Source organism: Ranitomeya variabilis, chromosome 2 (genome assembly GCF_051348905.1).
Source record: "Ranitomeya variabilis isolate aRanVar5 chromosome 2, aRanVar5.hap1, whole genome shotgun sequence".
NCBI classification, from domain to species: domain Eukaryota; kingdom Metazoa; phylum Chordata; class Amphibia; order Anura; family Dendrobatidae; genus Ranitomeya; species Ranitomeya variabilis.
In genome coordinates this window covers 1,113,712,938-1,113,738,366 of record NC_135233.1, presented here as the reverse complement: position 1 = coordinate 1,113,738,366, position 25,429 = coordinate 1,113,712,938, and the positions used below count along the sequence as shown (strand labels likewise).

Below are 25,429 nucleotides of genomic sequence, written 5' to 3'. Positions count from 1 at the left end.
TTTGGTGGCAAGGTCCTTCTGGTGGCCTTCCCTGTCACGAGATGTGCGAGGCTTTGTGCAGTCTTGTGACGTTTGTGCTCGGGCCAAGCCTTGTTGTTCTCGGGCTAGTGGATTGTTGTTGCCCTTGCCTATTCCTAAGAGGCCTTGGACGCACATCTCGATGGATTTTATTTCAGATCTGCCTGTTTCTCAGAAGATGTCTGTCATCTGGGTGGTGTGTGACCGTTTCTCTAAGATGGTCCATTTGGTTCCTCTGCCCAAGTTGCCTTCTTCTTCCGAGTTGGTTCCTCTGTTTTTTCAAAATGTTGTTCGTTTGCATGGTATTCCTGAGAATATCGTTTCTGACAGAGGGACCCAATTCGTGTCTAGATTTTGGCGGGCATTCTGTGCTAGGATGGGCATAGATTTATCTTTTTCGTCCGCTTTCCATCCTCAGACGAATGGCCAGACCGAGCGGATTAATCAGACCCTGGAGACATATCTGAGGTGTTTTGTGTCTGCTGACCAGGATGATTGGGTTGCTTTTTTGCCATTGGCGGAGTTCGCTCTCAATAATCGGGCCAGCTCTGCCACTTTGGTGTCCCCGTTTTTCTGTAATTCGGGGTTTCATCCTCGATTTTCCTCTGGTCAGGTGGAATCTTCGGATTGTCCTGGAGTGGATGCTGTGGTGGAGAGATTGCATCAGATCTGGGGGCAGGTGGTGGACAATTTGAGGTTGTCCCAGGAGAAGACTCAGCTTTTTGCCAACCGCCACCGTCGTGTTGGTCCTCGGCTTTGTGTTGGGGATTTGGTGTGGTTGTCTTCTCGTTTTGTCCCTATGAGGGTCTCTTCTCCTAAGTTTAAGCCTCGGTTCATTGGCCCGTATAAGATATTGGAGATTCTTAACCCTGTTTCCTTCCGTTTGGACCTCCCTGCATCCTTTTCTATTCATAACGTTTTTCATCGGTCATTGTTGCGCAGGTATGAGGTACCGGTTGTGCCTTCCGTTGAGCCTCCTGCTCCGGTGTTGGTTGAGGGTGAGTTGGAGTACGTTGTGGAGAAAATCTTAGACTCTCGTGTTTCCAGACGGAGACTCCAGTATCTGATCAAGTGGAAGGGATACGGCCAGGAGGATAATTCTTGGGTGAATGCATCTGATGTTCATGCCTCTGATCTGGTTCGTGCCTTTCATAGGGCCCATCCTGATCGCCCTGGTGGTTCTGGTGAGGGTTCGGTGCCCCCTCCTTGAGGGGGGGGTACTGTTGTGAATTTGGATTCTGGGCTCCCCCGGTGGCTACTGGTGGAATTGAACTGGTGTCTTCATCTTCTCTGTTCACCTGTTCCCATCAAGATGTGGGAGTCGCTATATAACCTTGCTGCTCTGTTAGTTGCTTGCCGGTCAACAATGTTATCAGAAGCCTCTCTGTGCTTGTTCCTGCTCCTAGACAACTACTAGATAAGTTGGACTTTTGTCCATGTTTGTTTTTGCATTTTGGTTCCAGTTCACAGCTGTAGTTTCGTTACTGTGTCTGGAAAGCTCTTGTGAACAGGAATTGCCACTCTGGTGTTATGAGTTAATGACAGAGTTTTAAAGTAATTTCTGGATGGTGTTTTTGATTAGGGTTTTCAGCTGACCATGAAAGTGTCCTTTCTGTCTTCTGCTATGTAGTAAGTGGACCTCAAATTTGCTAAACCTATTTTCATCCTACGTTTGTTATTTCATCTTAATTCACCGCCAATACATGTGGGGGGCCTCTGTCTCCTTTTGGGGTATTTCTCTAGAGGTGAGCTAGGACTAATATTTTCCTCTGCTAGCATTATTTAGTCCTCCGGCTGGTGCTGGGCATCTAGAATCAACGTAGGCATGCTACCCGGCCACTGCTAGTTGTGTGTTAGGTTTAGTTCATGGTCAGCTCAGTTCCCATCTTCCAAGAGCTAGTTCCTATATATGCTTATGCTATGATCTCTTGCCATTGAGATCATGACACAAACCCCAAGTAAACAAGATCGAGGCCATTGAAAACTGCCCCAAGCCATTAAGTACCAAAAGGTGAGGGCATTCCTCGGCATCATTGGGTACTACAGCCGGTTTCGGCACCCCTAACTGACCTGTTAAAAAGAAGTCAGTGATGGTCCGGTGGAATCCTCAAGTGGAGGAAGCATTCGAGTCCCTGAAGTCAGTGTTGTGTGGACAGCCAGTATTCATCAGCCACAACTTCAAGAAAATCTTCATCGTGCAAACAGATGCCTCAGAGGTAGGCCTAGGAGTGGTGCTGTCGCAAGAGGTGAATGAGGATGAGCATCCTGTCACCTACTTGAGCAGGAAACTGACTCTGGCAGAGAAAAATTATAGTGTAGTGGAGATAGAGTGCTTGGCGATTAAGTGGGCCTTGGAGTCCCTATGCTATTTGCTCAGGCATCAGTTTTGTTTAGTAACAGACCGTTGACCCCTCGTTTGGATGAGAAACGCCAAAGAGAGGAATGCTCGAGTGTCCAGATGGTTCTTGTCCCTACAAAACTTGTATCTCAGTGGAACATCGGGCAGGGAAGTCACAGGGAAAAACCTATGCCCTGTCACGGGCCCCCTGTATTGTGACAAATGTTCAACCCCACAAGTTTGTGCGGGGGTTATGTGAGGCAGTGACCGGAGTTATATGTGAGGGTCACGGTGTTCTCCAGAATGCACACAGAAGTGTATTGAGGCCGCGGGAGTGCATTGCAGTCACAGGTATAGCTGTGATTACAATGTAAAATAAAAGTGTTGGTCTTGGGCAAGTTATATGTCCAAGACAGATTTAGGAAAACCTGCCATGGGGCTTTTATTTTTTTAAACGGACTACAGACAGAATGGTAGTAGGGCGGTCTGTTTTCTCCCTGGCCAGGTTTTCCATGTGGCCTACAGCCACATGTTCCTTGTAGTGAGGAGCGAGTATACTCGTTGCTCGGGTTTTCCCGAACATGCTTGTGTGGTTTCTTGAGTATTTGTGAGTGCTCGGAGATTTAGTTTTTGTTGACACAGCTGCACGCTTTGCGACTGCTAGATAGCTTGAATACATGTGGGGATTCCTTAGCAACCCCCACATGTACTCATGCAGCTGCAGCAACAAAAACTAAATCTGTGAGCACTCACAAATACTCGGAGACCAGCCGCGCATGCTCGGGGAAACCCAAGCAGCGAGTGTACTCGCTCATCACTAGATCCTTGTAAAAACCCCTGAAGCAAAGGGTTAGGTGTTTCAGTTTTGGTTTTGCAAGCGTGCAGAGCAGAAGGCTCTGCAGATCTAACCTGCATGAAGCAACACAGAGGCAAGCAGAGCCAAAAGGCCTGGCACCCCTCAGTGTACATAGCGGTGCAGTCGGCCACGGGAACCGGTCTCAGACTATCTTGTTTCCCGGCTGCGATCCGGAGGATACTGTATGCTGTTTATGTTGTGAGTTTTGAACATTAAACTTTGAACTTTCCTGGGTCACTGCCTGTTTGTCACACTGCACCAACCCTGCTGCACTACAGCCAAAACAGAAAAAAACAATATCAATTGGGTATAGCTGTAATTGTACTGACCCAAGAATAAATCTGCCTTATCAATTTTACCACATACAGAACGGTATAAAAAAACAATTATCAATTCCTGAATTGCTGGTTTTTGTTCATTCTGTCTCCCAAATATCGGAATAGAAAGCGATCAAAAATTTTCATGTGCCGAAAATGGTGCCAATAAAAACAGCTCAACCCAGAAAAAACAAGCCATGACATGACTGGCAGCTGAAATATGAAAAAATTATAGCTCTCAAAATGTGGTCATGCAAAAACTAGCTTTCGAAATTAAAAGCGTCTTTTAGTGTGTGACCGCATCCAAACATAAAAACCCGATATAAATCTGGTATTGCTGTAATCGCACCAACCTGAAGAATAAAGTCGCCTAATCATTTATACCGCACGAGGAATGGCGTAAAAAATAAATAAAACAAATTCTTCACATGCTGTTAATTTTTACATTCTGCCTGCCAAAGATCTAAGTAAGGCTCGGCGCACATTTATCCTGTGTTCTGCACCGAGACCTTACATCGGGGTTTCCGTGTAAATCTCTGAAATATGTGATTCAGACAGAACCTCTGGTGGAAGATTCCCTATAATGTCGCAGATGGAGGCACTGTGGACGCCATAGGACCTGTGATCCAGCGATGTCTGTCTTTTTAGGATTGCATTAAAGTGCCATTAGGCACAGTTCTGTGCACATCTCAAAAGACTACTGCTGAACAGAGGTCAGACGGCGTCCAGAGTAACTCTGCTGCCTCATTATAGTGAATGGATCCCTTGGGGGTTTTATCTGAATCATGTCACTCTGAGATTTAGATGGAAACCTCTATGTAAGTCTACGTTCACATTTGCGGTTGGCGCCGCAGCGTCGGGCGCTGCAGCGTCGCCGCATGCGTCATGCGCCCCTATATTTAACATGGGGGCGCATGGACATGCGTCGCACTTGCGTTTTGCGCCACATGCGTCCCTGCGGCGCCCGCGTCCCTGCGGCGCCCGCGTCCGGGCGCAGAGGACGCAGCAAGTTGCATTTTTGCTGCGTCCAAAATCAATGAAAAAAAGGACGCATGCGGCGCAAAACGCAGCATTGTGCATGCGTTTTGCTGCGTTTTTGTTTGCGTTGTGCGCTGCGACGCCGACGCTGCGGCGCACAACGCAAATGTGAACGTAGCCTTAGTGCTCAGCATAGAGCGCAGGACAAATGTGATCCCAAATGTTATGTAAAATGTTCCCTATAAAAGCTTCCACTTAATCCACAAAAAAGCAAGTCTCCACCCAGGCCTGTCATCTATTAACGGAAATATAGGGGCTTCCATGTTACTGATAGCACATAAGTAGTGTAGCAGAGGGTGGTCTCGTCAAACTCAATTTGACATGTGGACCCGCCCCTATCAAAGTGTATCAAAGTGTGTAACCCCTCCCCTCCCTGTCAGCCATCTGTCCCTGTGTGTCTGGCTCTCCCCTTTTGATACAGTTTGATATTGTTAATTTGATACAGTGATTATTATCCCAGTGTTTGTTTTTATATTAGATTTTTCGTATTATATGTAGCTGGTGTGAGATTATTCTGTAAGATGTGTTTTATTACCAATGAGCACATATAGTGAATAGGTCTGGTGCCCCTGTCTGCAATTCTGCAGGCTGTTATGTGAAACGTATTCTCATTTATATGTGTTTTATAACATAATTGCTAGCAGATGCTAGCTATCAGTGTGAAACTGACAGACAAGCACAGCTGTGTCTCTATACAAGACATTCACCACTACTGTCAGAGTTTCTGGAGAAACAAAAACATGCTTACATATAACTCGTCAAACTTAATTTGACAGGTGGCCCCTAGCTGTCTATTCCCAAGGACGCTACAAAAACATATTCACATTTTACACAAACAGATGTAGTTCTGCAAGACATACATTCACATACACAACCGTGACCGAAGCAAAAAAAAACCATATGGAATATGTAGACACAGAGCTGTTTAAAATATTTATTGTCAGAACTAAATGCAAATAAAAAACACATAAGGTAGCAATGCCACACACAACAGCATGGAATGTTAAATAAAAAACACATAAGGTAGCAATGTCACACACAACAGCCTGGAATGTTGGGCATTAGGGAATTTAGCTAATTGCTAGCAGGTGCTAGCTAACAGTGTGAAGCTGACAAGTACATTTTTGATTAAATTGGTAATTTCTCACAAAACAATGTGTTAAACTTGAAAATTTTGATGACACAAAATCTGATACGATTCTATCATTACTCTGCAAGTCAGAAGTGAAACGCTGTAAAAGCTTCTTGAATGGTAATCCGTGCGCTAAATGATGTAATACATATACGCAATAATGGCCGCATACACGGCTATACAAATCCTGGATTTGCGAGTTCTGGTAACAATAAGATTCACAATTCTTGTTCAGGAATGCCACAAAATCGCGTGGGAAGATAATATTGTCCGCACGAAACCCATAACTATCAAAAAATGTGCCCGTCTTATCATCGCAGAGTACGATTAATACCCAGTGGCGTCCAGCTTGATTCGCCGGGTCTGTATTCACGATATATGCCGCGGGTCTCTGAGTCACTCTCTCTTCCGGAAGCAAATCACACGGAAACACACTGGCAAATATGCGCTCTGTATAATTATCGGCCCTCAATACTGCTGTAAGCTGCAGACTGTCCATCGTTACTTAATTAAAATCATACAAGATCTCACGCCTATTAATTTCCAGAATGGTGTGGTTGACTGCAAAAACAATCATATTTATCGTGTGGGGTGTCGCTAGCGCAAAGCGGACTTCAGCACGTAGGTTACCTGTTTTAATGAGCGAGAAATGCCCTCCAGGCTCTTGATCAGGCGATAAATCAAAAGCAAATAGAGTGAATCCAGCCATAAATTCTTCACGATCTATCGCCATGGCACAATCAGCCTTTTGCTTGCCAGATATATGGGCAAGCGCCATATACTCTCTGATGGCTAAATCATCATTAAAATTAGGATTATAAGGTCTCGTGGGTATCTGCTGGCCATCCAGATATAATGCCGCATGGTTGACGTGGTAGTGGTGGAAGTGCAACGGGTTTTTCGCGTAAGAACCGCTGAACGCCTCATTATCTACAAACCCCAATATAACAGTTTTTGGTATCTGGCCTAGGAAGAGGTTCTCGTGGTTCGTGATCCGTGTCCCCGCGGCGATGCTGTACACTTTCATGCATGTTCGGTCAATAGCGTACTTGGCTGTGACCGATTCGGACAGCCGGAGATACCTGCACTCTTTTCACATAGAGAGCCGCTTGCGAGATTTGCACCTTCAGCGGCTCGGCTTCTGCGGACATGAGGCAGAAAGCATCCTTATTTCTTGTTAACTTAACCTTAAGGTCAAGTCCATTCAATATTAACTTTGGTTGATTAAATATATCCCCAAAAATGGGCCCCAAGAGGTCGATGGGCTTTGAGCGGGAAGCTGCATTGGCTCTTTTGATAAACCCTGCATTTGAGCCATCCAAGCTCCGGTCATTATGATCGCCCGCAGTGTCTTTATAGAACAAACCGGCTGTAAATTGTGATAACAGCGTCTGCGAGCTGTAATTTAAAAGGGTCTCTATAGCTGTAGAGATTGTCCGATTGTGAGATAAGTCGGTCTCCCAGAGTAATATCGACCTGGTTAAAAAGAGTGGCTAGAGGGTAGTTTATGAGAGCCACACGGGAGCCATCGGCGATAGCCGTATTATCATGCTTCACGATGCGACAGCTTATGTACAGCAGCGTGTTGTTCAGATCATAATAATAATCGCCACTCCCAGATATGAAAAATTCCAACGGTCCATTGTCTGACAGAGCCGCAACCGGTTGTACTTCTACAAATAGAGATTTCTCTATACTTGTTTGTGTCGGGGGTACGTCAAAAATATCCAGTTCCGATTTTGCGCACTCTACAGAAGCATCATGCAGCAAAGCCATGATAACTGATTAGAAGATGTCGTCCACAGAGCGTCTCACTCGTTTCTGATGGGGGCATCTCTTGGTGGTAGTTTTATTCATGAGCATCGGCGGTAAAGGCAGGCAAGCGCGCCTTTCTTTTTTGTGCTTTTTTAGCGACATAAATTATCCCAGATCCGTCTTGCTGAGCTTGTGTATTTAGCCGTTTCATAAGGGCCGTTGAGGCGGTCGTGACGGCGTCTGTCGCGATGTTCCGGACCGCTGTCTTAACGTGCGGTTTTACTAATTCTAGGCCTTTTCTGAAAAGCGGCACGGTGCGGCGAAATAAGCCTTTAAATATTCCGGCCAGGCCAGAGCCATACATGTACTCGCTCCCGCGGAACCCCTCTAGACCGTGCCCCGACTGGGCAGTATAGTAGCAGGCATAAACAGCGGGATCTCCATACACCCTTTGAGACACCATTTTATCATGTCAATACTGTCGCTGTCTAAAATGTAATTGCACTATACACTTTCCGTATCTGAATTTAACCGGCGTACCCTGGTCTGACATGACTGTAATGTTTATGGAGTCAAAGCATTGTTTGCACAGTGGTATGTAATCGGGACGCGAGTAGCGCACCGTGACAATATCATTATCATCGCCGCTAACTTCTACGGTTCATAACAGTTGAACGTAACTGTCCCCTACAAGCTGATGTTGAATTATATCAGTGTATACAAAAAGCGAATAAAAACCAGCCTTTGAATCGGGGTAAAAGCGGCAATTCCATGGCATTAAAGCAACGGGGGAGTCATCGACGGTCTGCAGGCCGAAAATAAATTTTAGCTTAGTACCCAGAGCAAACTGTATAGGGGCTGGGTCGGGCAGGATCACCTCTCGGCGTAGCTCATCATACCGTATTCTGTAGGCAGGCGTGGATAAATTCAGCGCTTCTATTCGGGCATTGACCGCGCCAACCAGCTTATGAATGTTCGAGTAAAATCCTGATTTTATGTGATAATGTTCTAACGGATCATTGTGTTTAGCTGCGTAGAAGTTCCCTTCAAAAGCCTCAAACGTGTTCCACGTATGGGGGTACTGTATTTCCGTTAACGCCACTTCATAAGCGTCTGAAAGTTGAACGGCCCTCGCTAACTTGGTATTGTAGCTCGATATGGTGTTTTCGGGGTAGATTTTGATGGAGGAATTGCTGTGTAATGTGATGAAAAACGAACCAGCTTCCATGGCTATATTATTATTATTATTTATTTATATAGCACCATTGATTCCATGGTGCTGTACATGTACATGTATATCTGTCAACTCCGAAGCCGGGATCCAACTATTGAATTTTTCGGGGTACCCCAAGCCATTTGACAAAGCAGTGACTCACACCCCCGACACGTTTTTTTTCTCAAAATCTTTTCTACTCTGTAGACACGATTCTCATCCATAGGTATTTTTTGCAGCTCTTCCTTATAAAATGACCCCTCTACAGCGTCGTCAGCTAAATTACTAATTTTATAAAGAGGTTTATGAAATTTATTGGAGACGCCGGTAGTTAAAAAAATCTCTTCGCTGTACGTTTTCTCATAGGCCTTACAGAATGTTCCCTTATAGCGGGAAATTCTGACATGATCTCCAACTTTTAAAGACGGTTTAATCGGTTTATTAGTAATAGTAGAACTGTAAGTATTGCGCCAGATTTGCATCGCGTTTTGCGAACTCACTTCAGCCGGGCTACAGGGTATAGTTGAGTGATAAGTATGGTTGTAGCTATGCACCAAATCCGGTAAAATATCAATGTACCTAAAGGTATTATGCTTCGTAAGATAGCGCCACATACGAGTTTTTAATGTTCGATTAAAGCGCTCCACCATAGCGGCTTTCACGTCATTGTTGGTAAAAAGTGGTGAATATTATGCATAGTACATAGTTGCCTGAGTGATGAATTTATAAATTCTTTGTCGCGGTCCGTCTGCAATTTCCTCGGTATGCGCTTATCATTTTGAAATATTAATTCGAATGATCTGGCTACACTCGCACCGGTCTTGTTTGATAAGGCCACGCACCATGCATATCTCGATAGAGTATCAATCACCGTCAGGATGTATTTGACATTATCATTTTCCATTGAATAGTCAATTAAACTTACGAGATCCGCTTGCCACTGCGCGTCAATGTCCGAGACGTAAATTTTATTTGTCAAAAAGCGTTTTCTAACAGGTTTGTGTAGAGTGTAGGCATCTTGTTTATTCAACCAGTCAGTCACATCAGATTTCTTTATTCCGCGGTCTCTTGTCTCTCTAAATAATTTGTCAATTCCACAGAATGATCCGGGGGCCTTAGGTGTAAAATATTGTTTCTCTAATTTTTCATGATACGAATTAGATGCCATGATTGAATAAAATGATTGTGTCGATAATCGACAACCGCCTGCTTCTTTCAGAAATTCAATTGTATAAAATTTCAAGTTTTAATTTGGCTATATCATGATTGAGTTAGTACAAGCAATAATTGTCTGTATGGGTGTGTTCTGAGTGTTAACAGAAGGCGTGTGGCGGGGCGTAAACGGGGGGGGGGGGGTTTCTGGGTGTTAACAGTTGGCTTGTTTTCTGACAGTCAGAATAAATTGTTATGATCCGGTGACCTTGGAGCCGCATGAGAGACTTTCTCTGGAGTAGGTGGTACCTGTACTGACCGCAAACCCTAAACTGACACCGCAACTAGAAGTAGCCGTGGGGTGTACCTAACACGTCCTAGACACCTCGACACAGCCGGAGGACTAAATACCCCTATAGATGGAAATGGGAATTCTATCTTGCCTCAGAGCAGAACCCCAAAGGATAGGCAGCCCCCCACAAATATTGACTGTGAGTATAAGAGGAAAGACACATGCAGGCAGAAAACAGGGTTTAGCAAAAGAGGCACTTCTAGCTAAATAGAAAAGGATAGGACAGAATTCTAAGCGGTCAGTATTAAAACCCTAAAACTATCCACAGCAGATAATACAAATATTCTACATCTAACTAAAGACACAGAATGTATATCTGCATCTCCTGAGAATCCAGCATGACTGAAAAATCCAAACGAAGTCTAAGCTGGACAAAAACACAATGAATTGCACTGAATTGTAAAGCACACTGCATGTGTGTCAGAGAGACAAAAAACCAGACACTTATCTTAGCTGAATTGACAGCAGGGCATGAGGAGCCAGACAGAGATGCAATCCCTCCAAGAACAATGGACAACTGGCAAGGACTAATGGATCCTGCACACCTAAATACCTAGTAGAGCTGCAATCAGCAGAAACACCTGCCCTGGCTTACAACCCAGAGACAACTGCACTACCACCAACAACCACCGGAGGGAGCCCAAGAGCAGAATTCACAACAGTACCCCCCTTGAAGAGGGGTCACCGAACCCTCACCAGAGCCCCCAGGCCGATCAGGACGAGCCAGATGAAAGGCATGGACCAAATCAGCAGCATGGACATCAGAGGCAAAAACCCAAGAATTATCCTCCTGGCCATAACCCTTCCATTTGACAAGGTACTGAAGCTTCCGCCTCGAAAAACGAGAATCCAAAATCTTCTCAACCACATACTCCAACTCCCCATCAACCAACACAGGGGCAGGAGGATCAACAGAGGGAACAACGGGCACCACATATTTCCGCAATAAAGATCTAAGGAAAACATTATGGATGGCAAAAGAGGCCGGAAGGGCCAAACGAAAAGACACCGGATTGATAATCTCAGAAATCCTATAAGGACCAATAAACCGAGGCTTAAACTTAGGGGAAGAAACCTTCATAGGAACATGACGAGAAGACAACCAGACCAAATCCCCAACCCGAAGCCGGGAACCAACACACCGACGACGATTAGCAAAACGCTGAGCCTCCTCCTGAGACAAAACCAAATTGTCTACCACATGAGCCCAAATCTGCTGCAACCTGTCAACCACAGAATCCACACCAGGACAATCAGAAGGCTCAACCTGCCCTGAAGAAAAACGAGGATGAAAACCAAAATTACAAAAGAAGGGCGAAACCAAGGTAGCCGAACTAGCCCGATTATTAAGGGCAAACTCGGCCAATGGCAAGAAAGCCACCCAATCATCCTGATCAGCAGACACAAAGCATCTCAAATAAGTTTCCAAAGTCTGATTAGTTCGCTCAGTCTGGCCATTTGTCTGAGGATGAAATGCAGAAGAAAAAGACAAATCAATGCCCAGCCTAGCACAAAAGGCCCGCCAAAACCTAGAAACAAACTGGGAACCTCTGTCGGACACAAGATTCTCTGGAATACCATGCAAACAAACCAAATGCAGAAAAAACAACGGAACCAAATCAGAAGAGGAAGGCAATTTAGGCAAAGGCACCAAATGAACCATCTTAGAGAACCGGTCACAAACCACCCAGATAACCGACATCCTCTGGGAAACCGGAAGATCAGAAATAAAATCCATAGAAATATGCGTCCAGGGCCTCTCAGGGACCGGCAAAGGAAAAGCAACCCACTAGCACGGGAACAACAAGGCTTGGCCCACGCACAAGTCCCACAGGACTGCACAAAAGAACGCACATCACGCGACAAAAAAGGCCACCAAAAGGACCTACCAACCAAATCTCTGGTACCAAAAATACCAGGATGGCCAGCCAACACAGAACAATGAACCTCAGAAATCACTCTACTAGTCCATCTATCAGGAACAAACAGTTTCCCCACTGGACAGCGGTCAGGTTTGTCAGCCTGAAATTCCTGAAGAACCCATCGTAAATCAGGGGAAATGGCAGAAAGGACCACCCCTTCCTTCAGAATGCCGACCGGTTCAAGGACCTCAGGAGAATCAGGCAAAAAACTCCTAGAGAGGGCATCAGCCTTAATATTCTTAGAACCCGGAAGATACGAGACCACAAAATCAAAACGGGAGAAAAACAGGGACCATCGAGCCTGTCTAGGATTCAGCCGTTTGGCAGACTCGAGGTAAATCAGATTTTTATGATCGGTCAAGACCACAATACGGTGCTTGGCTCCCTCAAGCCAATGTCGCCATTCCTCAAATGCCCACTTCATAGCCAACAACTCCCAATTGCCGACATCATAATTGCGTTCAGCAGGCGAAAACTTACGGGAAAAGAAGGCACACGGTTTCATCAAGGAACCATCAGAATTCCTCTGAGACAAAACGGCCCCTGCCCCAATCTCAGAAGCGTCAACCTCAACCTGAAACGGAAGAGAAACATCCGGCTGATGCAACACCGGGGCAGAAGTAAATCGGTGTTTAAGCTCCTGAAAGGCAGAGACAGCCGCAGAGGACCAATTCGTCACATCAGCGCCTTTCTTCGTCAAATCGGTCAGGGGTTTAACCACACTGGAGAAGTTAGCAATGAAACGGCGATAAAAATTAGCAAAGCCCAAAAATTTCTGAAGGCTCTTCACGGATGTGGGCTGAATCCAATCATGAATGGCCTGAACCTTAACCGGATCCATCTCTATAGATGAGGGAGAAAAAATGAAGCCCAAAAAAGAAACCTTCTGCACTCCAAAGAGACACTTAGACCCCTTCACAAACAAAGCATTATCACGAAGGATCTGAAATACCATCCTGACCTGTTTCACATGAGACTCCCAATCTTCGGAAAAAATCAAAATGTCATCCAAATATACAATCATGAATTTATCAAGATAATTCCGGAAGATATCATGCATGAAGGACTGAAAAACAGATGGAGCATTAGAGAGTCCGAATGGCATCACAAGGTATTCAAAATGGCCTTCGGGCGTATTAAACGCAGTTTTCCATTCATCACCCTGCTTAATACGAACAAGATTAAATGCCCCCCGAAGGTCAATCTTAGTAAACCAACTAGCCCCCTTAATCCTAGCAAACAAATCGGAAAGCAAAGGTAAAGGGTATTGAAACTTGACCGTGATCTTATTCAAGAGGCGATAATCAATACAGGGTCTCAAGGAGCCATCCTTCTTAGAAACAAAAAAAAATCCGGCTCCCAACGGTGAAGAAGATGGCCGAATATGCCCTTTCTCCAAAGACTCCTTAACATAACTCCGCATGGCGGTATGTTCAGGCACAGACAGGTTGAAAAGTCGGCCCTTAGGAAACTTACAGCCTGGAATCAAGTCAATAGCACAATCACAGTCTCTATGCGGAGGAAGGGAACTGGACTTGGGCTCATCGAATACATCCTGAAAATCAGACAAAAACTCTGGAATTTCAGAAGAGGAGGAAGAGGAGATTGACATCAAAGGAACGTCATTATGAACCCCCTGACAACCCCAACTAGTCACAGACATAGACTTCCAATCCAACACAGGATTATGTACCTGCAACCATGGAAAACCCAGCACAATAGCATCATGCAAATTATGCAACACCAGAAAACGACAATCTTCCTGATGGGCTGGCGCCATGCACATGGTCACCTGTGTCCAAAACTTTATTTTTAGCCAAATGTGTAGCATCAATGCCCCTTAAAGGAATAGGGTTCTGCAAAGACTGAAAGGGGAAACCACAACGCCTGGCAAATTCAAAGTCCATTAAGTTCAAAGCGGCGCCTGAATCCACAAACGCCATGACAGAAAATGACGACAATGAGCAGATCAAGGTCACAGATAACAGAAATTTAGGTTGTACAGTACTGATGGTAACTGAACTAGCGATTCTCTTTGTACGCTTAGGGCAGACTGAAATGACATGAGAAGCAACGCCACAATAAAAACACAACCTATTCTGACGTCTGAATCCTTGTTGTTCCGTTCTAGACAGAATCCTATCACACTGCATAGGCTCAGGCATCTGCTCTGAGGACGCCACAGCGCGCACAGTTCTGCGCTCCCGCAAGCGCCGATCAATCTGAATGGCCAGAGACATAGAATCACTCAGACCAATAGGCGTGGGAAACCCCACCATAACATCTTTAACAGATTCAGAAAGACCCTTTCTGAAAATTGCCGCCAAAGCATCCTCATTCCATTTAGTCAGCACAGACCATTTTCTAAATTTCTGACAATACAATTCTGCCGCTTCTTGACCCAGAGACAGGGCCAACAAGGTCTTCTCCGCTTGATCCACAGAATTTAGTTCATCATATAATAATCCTAGAGCCTGAAAAAAGGCATCTACATTAAGCAAGGCCGGATTCCCAGATTCCAGGGAAAATGCCCAATCCTGAGGATCGCCACGCAGCAGGGAGATGACAATTTTAACCTGCTGAATGGGATCACCAGAGGATCGAGGTTTCAGAGCAAAAAACAGTTACAGTTGTTTTTAAAACTCAAAAATTTGGACCTGTCCCCAAAAAACAAATCAGAAGTAGGAATCCTAGGCTCTAAAACCGGAGTCTGAACAATATAATCAGAAATACCCTGTACCCTAGCAGCAAGCTGGTCTACACGAGAAGCTAGTCCCTGAACATCCATGCTAGCACAAGACTCCTCAGTCACCCAGAGGAAAAAAGGGAAGGAAAGACAAAACAGGCTACAGAAAAAAAAAATGGCTCAACGCCTTTCTTCCCTTCTTCTGAGATGCATTTAACTCATTGTTGGCCAGTTGTACTGTTATGATCCGGTGACCTTGGAGCCGCATGAGAGACTTTCTCTGGAGTAGGTGGTACCTGTACTGACCGCAAACCCTAAACTGACACCGCAACTAGAAGTAGCCGTGGGGTGTACCTAACACGTCCTAGACACCTCGACACAGCCGGAGGACTAAATACCCCTATAGATGGAAATGGGAATTCTATCTTGCCTCAGAGCAGAACCCCAAAGGATAGGCAGCACCCCAAAAATATTGACTGTGAGTATAAGAGGAAAGACACACGCAGGCAGAAAACAGGGTTTAGCAAAAGAGGCACTTCTAGCTAAATAGAAAAGGATAGGACAGAATTCTAAGCGGTCAGTATTAAAACCCTAAAAATATCCACAGCAGATAATACAAATATTCTACATCTAACTAAAGACATAGAATGTATATCTGCATCTCCTGAGAACCCAGCATGACTGAAAAATCCAAACGAAGTCTAAGCTGGACAAAAACACAATGAATTGCACTGAATTGTAAAGCACACTGCATGTGTGTCACAGAGACAAAAAACCAGACACTTATCTTAGCTGAATTGACAGCAGGGCATGAGGAGCCAGACAGAGATGCAATCCCTCCAAGAACAATGGACAACTGGCAAGGACTAATGGATCCTGCACACCTAAATACCTAGTAGAGCTGCAATCAGCAGAAACACCTGCCCTGGCTTACAACCCAGAGACAACTGCACTACCACCAACAACCACCGGAGGGAGCCCAAGAGCAGAATTCACAACAATAAATACAGCTGCCTGTGGCAATGCACTACACCAAACATCCACCAGAAGTCAGACCAGACTAACCGCAGAGCTATTCTAAATCTAAGTATATACAGAGTGCTGCATTATTCTATTTTGTCTTATTATTCGCAAGTGGTTAATTATATTTAACTATGCATCTCTAAAACCATAATTAAGGTTGTTATTTGGTTTAATAATTTAGTATTATATTGATGGTTAGCTGCATTATTTGTTTTAATAATTTAACCGTATATTTATTATGACATAATTTGTGTAATACAGTAGTTAATAGCTGTTAATACATAATAACTAGCGTATTCATCGTTTGAGGTATTTAACCGTGTATAAAGACTTATTGCATATGTTTTGCATGACAGACATATTTATACAGTACGCGCAAATTTAGTTGTGCTGTATAATATAGTTTTACGGTATAACTCGTATTTATGGTGTAAAATTAATATAGAAAGACTTATCCGTATTACCTATGTTTTGCTTAACATAGCCATATTTATGCAGTAGGCGCAAATTTATTTGTTACGGTATATAAAATGTGTTTGTCTGTGGTGTAAAATTAATATAGATAGCACAAAAATTTACACAGTTAATTTATTTTAGATGGAATCCCAAAATTTTTGGGATTTTTCCGACCAAGTTGAGGATTCGCTATTAGGTATGTTTCAAGCTTTATATAAATGCATCTGTTAGTGTGCCATTCTAAGTAAGGGGTGTTTTGTATATTATTTTTATATTGTTTTATTCTTTCTTGTTTAAGATGAACTTATGAGGAGCATCCCCGATGATTTTTTAAACGCCTTCAGCGTGCCTGCTCTGGTGTGTGATACACCCGGAGCTGAGTATAGTAACACTAATGAAGCTGACGCAGCGGTGTGGGATTTGGCGCAAGACATCATAGGTGCGTTGTGTGTCTGTGTGTGTGTGTATATATCTTTTAAGTATTTAGCCGTGTAAATATATATTAATTCTTTACAGATGTCGACCTGAATATCTTTTAAGTATTTAGACGTGTAAATATATATTAATTCTTTACAGATGTCGACCTGATTCCAGAACCAATTACCTCGGAACACAATCAGATGTCCGCTGAAGACCTTTTGTACCAGACCCCCACACCGAGAAACAGCCCTGTTTCTAGAACCCCTAAAAAACCGCGAGGGCCTGCGAGCAAGAAAGGAAAAGGTAGCAATCGTATGAAATCGTGTTTTTGCACAACCGGTCTGAGAAAATCCCCCTCGCCTCTACTAAGTCCTATATCTTTATTTATAGCTTGTAAAGTGAAGCCTAGGAGAATTGTATACACAAAAGAGAATATACCGCTGCTAATGGGGAACCTCACAGAAGCTCCAGAAGCCGCCACGGCAATCATCCACCCCACATCGCTAGTCCGTAAGTGTATATTTTGATATACATGCACAGTCTCTGCACAATCAATGATACACGTGCTTCTCCAATGAGATCCTGGTCCCACACATATCTGACACATATCTGACACATGTATCTTTCCAGCAGCTAAGCACCGCGCCATGTGGCGGTCTCGCACTTAACTGACACATGTATAATTTTTCCAGCAGCTAAGCGCAGCAACATGCGGCAGTCTCGCACATATCTGACACATGTATAATCTTTCCTGCAGCTAAACGTAAAGTCATGAGAAAAACGCCACCAGCACCTCTACAGCTGCTACAAGTCTCCGTGAATGGTGCGTCACCAGTGTGGTCTGCAATACAACCGTCTAATGGTCCTGTTAGAACAGCCCCGGTATCGCCGATCTGTGTGGTGCACGGTCTGGGAAACCCTGTGGCGGCGGACCAGCGTGAAATACCCCATTCAAGTAGTGACCAGCCATGTGAATGACCCGGCGCTACTATACCCAGAAGTGATAGAGGCACCTCGAAAACATAAGCGAAAAACAAAGCATACTACAGAACCAACAAGCACATCCAGCGCCGTGAGTGCCACAGCCCCGCTGACTGGTGAAGAGCTTGATCGCGCGATTGATCAGCTCGCTGATGGTAAGCAAGCAACCATAGAACCGGTCATTATACGTATGGCTCACACTATGCAACCGCCAGCAGCATATCTTACTGTACCTGCTAATTCCTCTGGTGCCGGCCCCTCAAATTTGGGTGGCACATCTCATGCCTGTGTATCTAACTCTGTTATTGTTAAGAAACGGTTAAAGAGGTCTTTACCAGTGACTGTTAAGGTGTGTAAAAAGCCAAGGATTCAAGCGGCATCTACAAATCTGCTGCATGAATCCATCGGTTGGGGCCCCGCTGAAATGGCTGTTTCAGGAACAGTTCCGCCGCTACTTACGCTACAAACTCTGGGTCCCCAACATAATTTTTCAAAAGTATCACAAAAAACATTATCAACACTAGCCCCAACACATGCTAATAAGGCCGAACTATATGCACTCCAGAATCTGCAGTTGGATGGCGAGACAACATCTGCAGCTAGCCCATTATGACTGAATATGGTCAGCCATAGCATGCATAAACCACCTAAACCAACACTACCCAGGTATAATAGGGCTAGAGTTATAAAGAGGACTCTGAAATTGCTTGTCAGCGCTAAACGCACGCTATGCGCTAGGCTGCGTCGTGGTGGGTTGTGTCCTGCAATAGCTCTACAGACGCCACAGTTGTCGCCACTAGGGTTGAGGGACTTTCATTTTTTTAAGATCGAGTCGGGTTTCGCGAAACCCGACTTCCTCAAAAGTCGAGTGAAATCGGCCGATTATCACGAAGAGTCAGGGATCGACCGAAACACGAAACCCAATGCAAGTCAATGGGAAAAATCCTCCTCCTCCTCCCCCTGACACCTAAGTCATCACGCTGCCCACACTCCTTCATTGCCTAAAAAATGGCGCTGAACGCGTCATACGAAACGCGACTTTGGCGCGAAGATCGCCAACCACATAGTCGATCCCACACTAGGATCGGGTCGGGTTTCATGAAACCCGACTTGCCAAAAGTCGGCGACTTTTGAATTTGTCCGATCCGTTTCGCTCAACCCTAGTCGCCACAAGAGTCAGACCAGCATTCACATAGACGAGACAACTCTGCATATGCCGCGCATGCATCTACAGAAAACTCACAAGCCTCAGACGCTGGCTTTGTCGCTGATGGTAATGTGCGGAGCCCCGATCATGCAGTATTTTTACAACACATCCATCATCATCAAAGGGCCCTCCGCAATTTCAACGGCCATATACATACAAAATTTTAGATTTGTAAATTTGGAGAGGGTACAATCATTTGTAGAGGGCGTGAATATTGTTCATGACGGCATTCAGTCATTACTGGATAGAATCATCAGGGACATTGAACCTGGCGACTTTGTACAGTTAAGGCTTGAATGTGGCGATACTTTAGACCCTATTTTCACTACAAAGCAAACCAGGGAAGATTTTAATTCTGAATCTTTTTTAAATGCCGTTGCCCGCACACTTCAAAGTAACGCTGAATGCATATCATCCAATTCGCTAAAGCTAGTCGTCACCATCATTAAAAACCGACGCGGTGGTGTAAAAAAAAGGCGCTTGAAATCTATAGCGAGCAGTCAGATCATTAAACAAAAGAGGCAATGGCTGTATGATTTTAACAATTACACGACAAATCTGTTTGGCTGCTAGTGTGTGCGCCCTGATGGACGACACGGATCTCGCTGATGCCGATTTACTGAGCCGCTCTAAAAACATACACACAGCACTGGGCATCCCTGATGATCAATTAGTGAGTTTTAGCGACACTCCTGCATTTGAAAAATATTTGGGGGTCACCATTAAAGTACTGTACTATAGCCAGGGTGATTGGCGCTACTTTCAGAGCAGCAATACAGCTAATGGTAAAACCATATTCATATTGTTCCATGATAATCACTACTACGGTATCAAAAATATGAAGGGTTTTATCGGTGCTGATTACTTTTGTGAGCTATGCAATTCAGTGTTTCATCACAAGAACAATCATTCCTGTCAGTATTTTTGTAAAGCCTGTCAGAGAGAGGATTGTGTAGAAAGCAGTGCCGCCCAACAGCCCAGGTGCCCTGTTTGCAGGGTTTATTGTCGCTCGAGCAAGTGCCTAGATTATCACACACAATTGGCTGTAGGCGATCCAGCATTCTGCAGGCTTAAAACATTTTGTGATAAATGCAACCGTTTTGTTTTCAGAAATAGCGAGACTGAGCATAAATGTAATGGTTTGCACTGTCCTGTATGTCACATCCGTATAAATTTGATGCCCATCTTTGTTACATGCAGCGGTATGTAGCACAGGATGAGTCAGACTGTTATATCTTTTATGATTTTGAATGTATGCAGGAGACAGGCACACACATACCGAATTACATTTATGCTACAACGCTGTGTGGTCACCCCTCCTGGGAGTTTGAGGGTGATACCTGTACACATGACTTTGTACAGTTCTTTACAAGCGGTAAATTTTCAGATCATACATTTATTGCCCACAATGGCGGTAGATACGACTCATAGTTTATTGTTAAGGAGCTGATTTCTGAAAAACTACAGGTACAGTTGATAACCCAAGGTGGCCGCCTCTTGTGTGTGACGCTGCCCGATTTGTCTATAAGGTTCATAGACTCTCTAAATTTTATCCCCATGAAACTCAGTAAATTACCACAGGCCATGGGCTTTTCAGGCGGCAAAGGACATTTTCCACACTTTTTTAATACCAGAGAAAACCAAAATTATGTAGGCCCCATACCAGATATAAAATATTATGGGGTAGAGTACATGTCACCTGGTGAGAAGGTAGAGTTCCTGGAGTGGTATAAGACACAGGTAAATACAACTTTTGACTTAAAGGCTGAGCTAAAATCTTATTGCAAACAGGATGTTAAAATTTTGAGACACGCCTGCGAGATCTATAGAGAGCGTATTATGCAGATGACACAGAAAAATTTTAAAAAATACTGTAAGCGTCAAAAGCAAACGGTTGTAGTGAGCAGATGTGTTGATCCTTTTCAGCTCATCACCCTGGCATCGGTGTGTATGGCAATGTATCGGTTTAAATTTCTTCCAAAAAAGACAATCGCCATTTCACCTTGTGATAATTATCACAAGGTAAAAAAGCGCTACTCGACACCCGCTATACAATGGCTCATGTGTGTAGCCCACTCCGAGAACATCGACATACAGCACGCTTTGAGAGGCGGTGAAAAACAAGTCGGGAAATATTTTCTAGATGGTTATGCCTATGTTAACGGCCAACACATAGCCTTTGAATTTCAGAGGGGTTTTTACCACGGTTGTCCTGTGTGCTGTAATGAAAATGACACGAATAAGGTCACAAACACGTCCTACGGCCAGTTATATTATACCTTTTTAGCTAAAAAGCATTACTTACAGTGCTGCGGGTACACAGTAAGAGTGATATGGGAGCATGCGTGGAATGAAATGGTTGAAAATGATTCTATCCTTCAAACATTTCTCCGCCAGATGGAATTTCCCGTTCCTTTAGACCCCCGTGATGCGCTTTATGGTGGCCGAACTAACGCCATTAAGCTCTACTACCATCTGGAAGAAGGGGAGACTTTACATTACTACGATTTCACCAGTCTGTACCCCTTTGTAAACGAAACTAAAACATACCCTGTAGGCCATCCAGACATCATCTATGACAATTTTGGATTCATTAAAAAATACTTTGGCATTGCTAAAGTCAAGGTCTACCCGCCGAGAGATTTATTTTTTCCAGTTCTACCAGTAAAACTCAACAAAAAATTAATGTTTCCCCTTTACTACACATACGCTGTAAACTCCCAGGCAGATATTTGTGCCCATAGTGATAAAGAACGTGCCCTGACAGGCACCTGGTGCACTATAGAGCTCGAGATGGCGATAGAAAAAGGGTATCGGATCGCGCACATCTATGAAATATGGCATTTTCCTAAAACCACTGATGATCTGTTTGCTCCCTACATTAAATTACATCTTAGGGATAAGCAGGAGGCCTCTGGTTATCCTAGCTGGTGTACTGATGACAACAAGAAAAGGCAGTACATTGACTCTTTTCTTGAAAAAGAAGGTGTCCAATTACGGCCTGAAAATATAGCTGTCAATCCTGCTAAGAGACAGATCTCCAAGCTTTTCTTAAATTCTTTATGGGGAAAGTTTGCTCAGAGATCTAATCTATCATGTACTAGCATTGTTAGGGATCCAGATGAGCTTTTTAAGTATTTCTTCCTGCCATACTATGACATTTCGATGTTACATTTCCTTGATGATGACACCGCAACCATTAACTGGAAATACGCAAAAGGCCACCACACACTCAACAAAAACATTTTTATAGCATGTTTTACAACAGCATATGCTCGGTTAGAGCTCTATTCACTGCAGGAGAGGTGCTTTTATCACGACACAGATTCTGTTATTTTTGTACAGAGAGACGGTGAGTGGCAGCCGCCTTTAGGCGATTACCTGGGGGAGCTGACCAGTGAAATACCCGATGGTACACACATCACAGAATTTGTATCCGCGGGCCCCAAAACTTACGGATACAAACTCAACACCAGTAAAACTGTCTTAAAAGTTAAGGGGATAACACTAAATGTCGGTAACTCTCAATCTATTAATTTCAACAGTCTAAAAGATCTAGTTCTGGACTACCCGCGCAATTCTGCCACAGAAACTCAGAAACGTATTGTCGTGCAACAGCCGTCCATTGTGAGAAATAAAAAGTACTGGGATATTGAGATGCGGCCATTACGCAAAACACAAAAGTGCCTTTCGGGTATTAGTCGAGTATTGTGATGGATATGCGCCTGCAACACCCATTCTCATGCATTCTAGCAGGACCGTCTAATTCTGGAAAGAGCTATTTTGTAAAACAACTGCTATATAATATTGAAACTAATTTTTCTCAGAAACCTGATAATATTGTTTGGTTTTATTCGTGTTGGCAAAAACTATATGATGAAATCTCTCTCTTTTCCCAACGCCAGATTTGTGGAGGGTCTGCCGAATACATTCGTAGATGACGAATTATTCCCGCCGGAGAAGGTGAATTTGGCTATTGTTGACGATCTCATGGAGAGTGCTAGTGAAAATTGTGAGATAGAAAAAGCCATTACTAAGTATGTGCACCACAGAAATCTCAGCATTTTCTACCTGATACAAAACATATTTTGTCAGGGTAAGAAAAGCCGCACGATAAATTTAAACACCAAGTACATGGTGCTTTTTAATAACCCCCGAGATAAATTACAAATTTTAACTCTAGCTCGTCAGATGTATCAAGGAAAAACACGTTTTTTCCTAGAAGCTTTTGAGGATGCCACGCGGGAGCCTTATGGGTATTTGCTTGTAGATTTGAGAGCTAATACCCCTGAGGATCTGCGCTTAAGGACCGGATTGTTTCCACCAGCGTTGCCTGCTATGTTCAAAAGAAAAACACTTCTAAAAAGTGAATTTTACCCGGTATCAGACATTCTACGCTGTGTGCGTTGTGATGTAAAGATGTCTGAGAGACTCTGGCTTAACTGGGCGCTCTCAAAAACTCTGGTGAAAGTAACCCCCGCTGTCAGAAAGTCTATTTTGCGCAATGCAAGCAATGATTTAATTACAGCCATAGGTGAGATTGCTTTAAACATTTTAAAAGGCAGGATTCCGCTGAAAGAGCATCAAAAAGGCATATTAAAGAAGTGGTGTAAAGCTATAAGAACCCTGAATAAGATCTCAGCCCATAAAGAAAAAGAAGCGGCTACTAAAGCAGGCCGGCGGGTTTATCGGCCCTCTTTTAGCTTTTGCAATTCCAATAATAACAAGCCTGCTCGCAGGAAAATAATGGAGCATACAGAGAAAATGTATCTAGTCCCCAAACAGGAGCTAGACAAACTAAGACCCGGTACTACAGATAACATACGCGACAGTGTTATTCGACGCCTTGATGGTGAAATTAGCGCCATTTTACAACGTCGTGACATTCCCGATGATGTGAAAATTAAAATGTATAGCTCCGTGCTACAGCGCTGCTTGGTACACACGAGACACAGCTCAAAAGAAGTAACGGCTTTAAATCTCGTTAGCACTCCTGATCCTGATCAGCAACAATTGTCAAATACCGACTGATAAAAATCAAGAGATTGCTGAAATTGTCAGCCATATAAACCAAAGATATAAAAAGAATGCTGAATTTTTACTAAACAGGTTACTGCAGAATAAAAATGTTACAGCCTGGAATAATAAAGCTGAATTTATTTTCAAAGGATCCGTAATACCAGGGTCTAACTTACTGGATTTGGTACATAGTACAACGCAGAGTCATGCTCTGACCGGCAGAAATTTACCACCGGGTTGGGATTCATTTATGCAAGCTATGGCCGAGCTAAATATATCGTCTACAGTTGTGGGTAATCCCACTACTAGGAAGCTTTTAGATGAATTAAAAATTTCCAGCAGTGAGACACACGCTGTATCTACACCACAGAAGCTAGCCCCAACGCCGCGTACAATTCAATCTTTACATTCCCCGTCATTAGGTACCACACGTGGAACTCTGCTACCTAAAAAAAGGTCTCTTCCGATACTACAAACCATGTGGCTCATGATGTAAAGAATGTACTGGATAAATGCTGTACTTGGCTTGTAAGGGTATGTCTCCACGGTACGGATGGCCGGCGGTATCGCCGCAGCGGCGAAGCCGCTCGGCGCTAAGCCCTGCCCCCTTTCTGGGACGCGATCAAGCCGGATGTGTTAACTCTTCACATCCGGGATGATCGCTCGCTCCCATAGGGCCCTGTGATATGCCTTGCGGGGACGCTGCGTCCCCGCAAGGTGTACGGGCATGCTGCGATCTGAAAAGACGCGCAGCATGTCCGGAGTCGCAGGGCCGCCGCGTGCGGGTTTCCACGCATAGTGGAGACGGGATTTCATAAAATCCCCTCCACTATGCTGGAACATCTGGACGCTGCTTTTTTGACGCTGCAGCTCTGCGCAGCGTCAAAAAAGCAGCGTTTCCTGACCGTGGAAACATACCCTTACACTATATTATTTATTTTGTAAGAAGTGTAATGTTAATTGTACTTGTGATACTATTTACTTATTTATTTTGTAAGAAGTGTGTTGATGTATGATCACTGTACTATTTACTGTTTGCTTTTTTTATATTCTGCAAGAATTTTATAGTATTGAAATGTTTTTGAGATGTATTTATTTTACAACAATAAAATCTTTTAAACTTTTACAATATCGTGTCTTTGGTTTTTTATAAATGTATAAAACACACTGCTTCATACTTGCGGTTCTTGTAATATGGCCATATACATAATGTGCCCATATAATGAGACTGGTGTTATAAACCACATGTAAAAATTAGAATCCTAGGATATAAAATTATATAATTGCCCCGGTGTCTTATAAAACACAATTTTGCACTATATGTGCTCATTGGTAATAAAACACATCTTACAGAATAATCTCACACCAGCTACATATAATACGAAAAATCTAATATAAAAACAAATACTGGGATAATAATCACTGTATCAAATTAACAATATCAAACTGTATCAAAAGGGGAGAGCCAGACACACAGGGACAGATGGTTGACAGGGAGGGGAGGGGTTACACACTTTGATAGGGGCGGGTCCACCTGTCAAATT

At 43.8% G+C, this 25,429-nt stretch overlaps 2 protein-coding genes across 2 annotated transcripts in view; both read left to right on the top strand.

The window, feature by feature from the left end:
* Window positions 1-17,378, top strand: part of LOC143804098 (uncharacterized) — a 64,775-nt gene extending 47,397 nt beyond the window's left edge. The window contains exons 4-7 of the mRNA XM_077281835.1: window positions 16,400-16,454; window positions 16,557-16,697; window positions 16,835-16,981; window positions 17,069-17,378. Coding sequence (XP_077137950.1) covers window positions 16,400-16,454; window positions 16,557-16,697; window positions 16,835-16,981; window positions 17,069-17,205 — 480 coding nt within the window. The 3' untranslated portion in view covers window positions 17,206-17,378. The remainder of the gene's footprint in view (window positions 1-16,399; window positions 16,455-16,556; window positions 16,698-16,834; window positions 16,982-17,068) is intronic.
* Window positions 17,379-17,448: 70 nt separating this feature from the next.
* On the top strand, window positions 17,449-24,943 carry LOC143808871 (uncharacterized). The gene is made up of 2 exons (XM_077292010.1): window positions 17,449-17,814; window positions 22,772-24,943. Exon 2 carries the CDS (start codon window positions 22,857-22,859, stop codon window positions 23,895-23,897), a length of 1,041 nt encoding a protein of 346 aa, XP_077148125.1. The 5' UTR covers window positions 17,449-17,814; window positions 22,772-22,856; the 3' UTR covers window positions 23,898-24,943.
* Window positions 24,944-25,429: the final 486 nt, after the last annotated feature.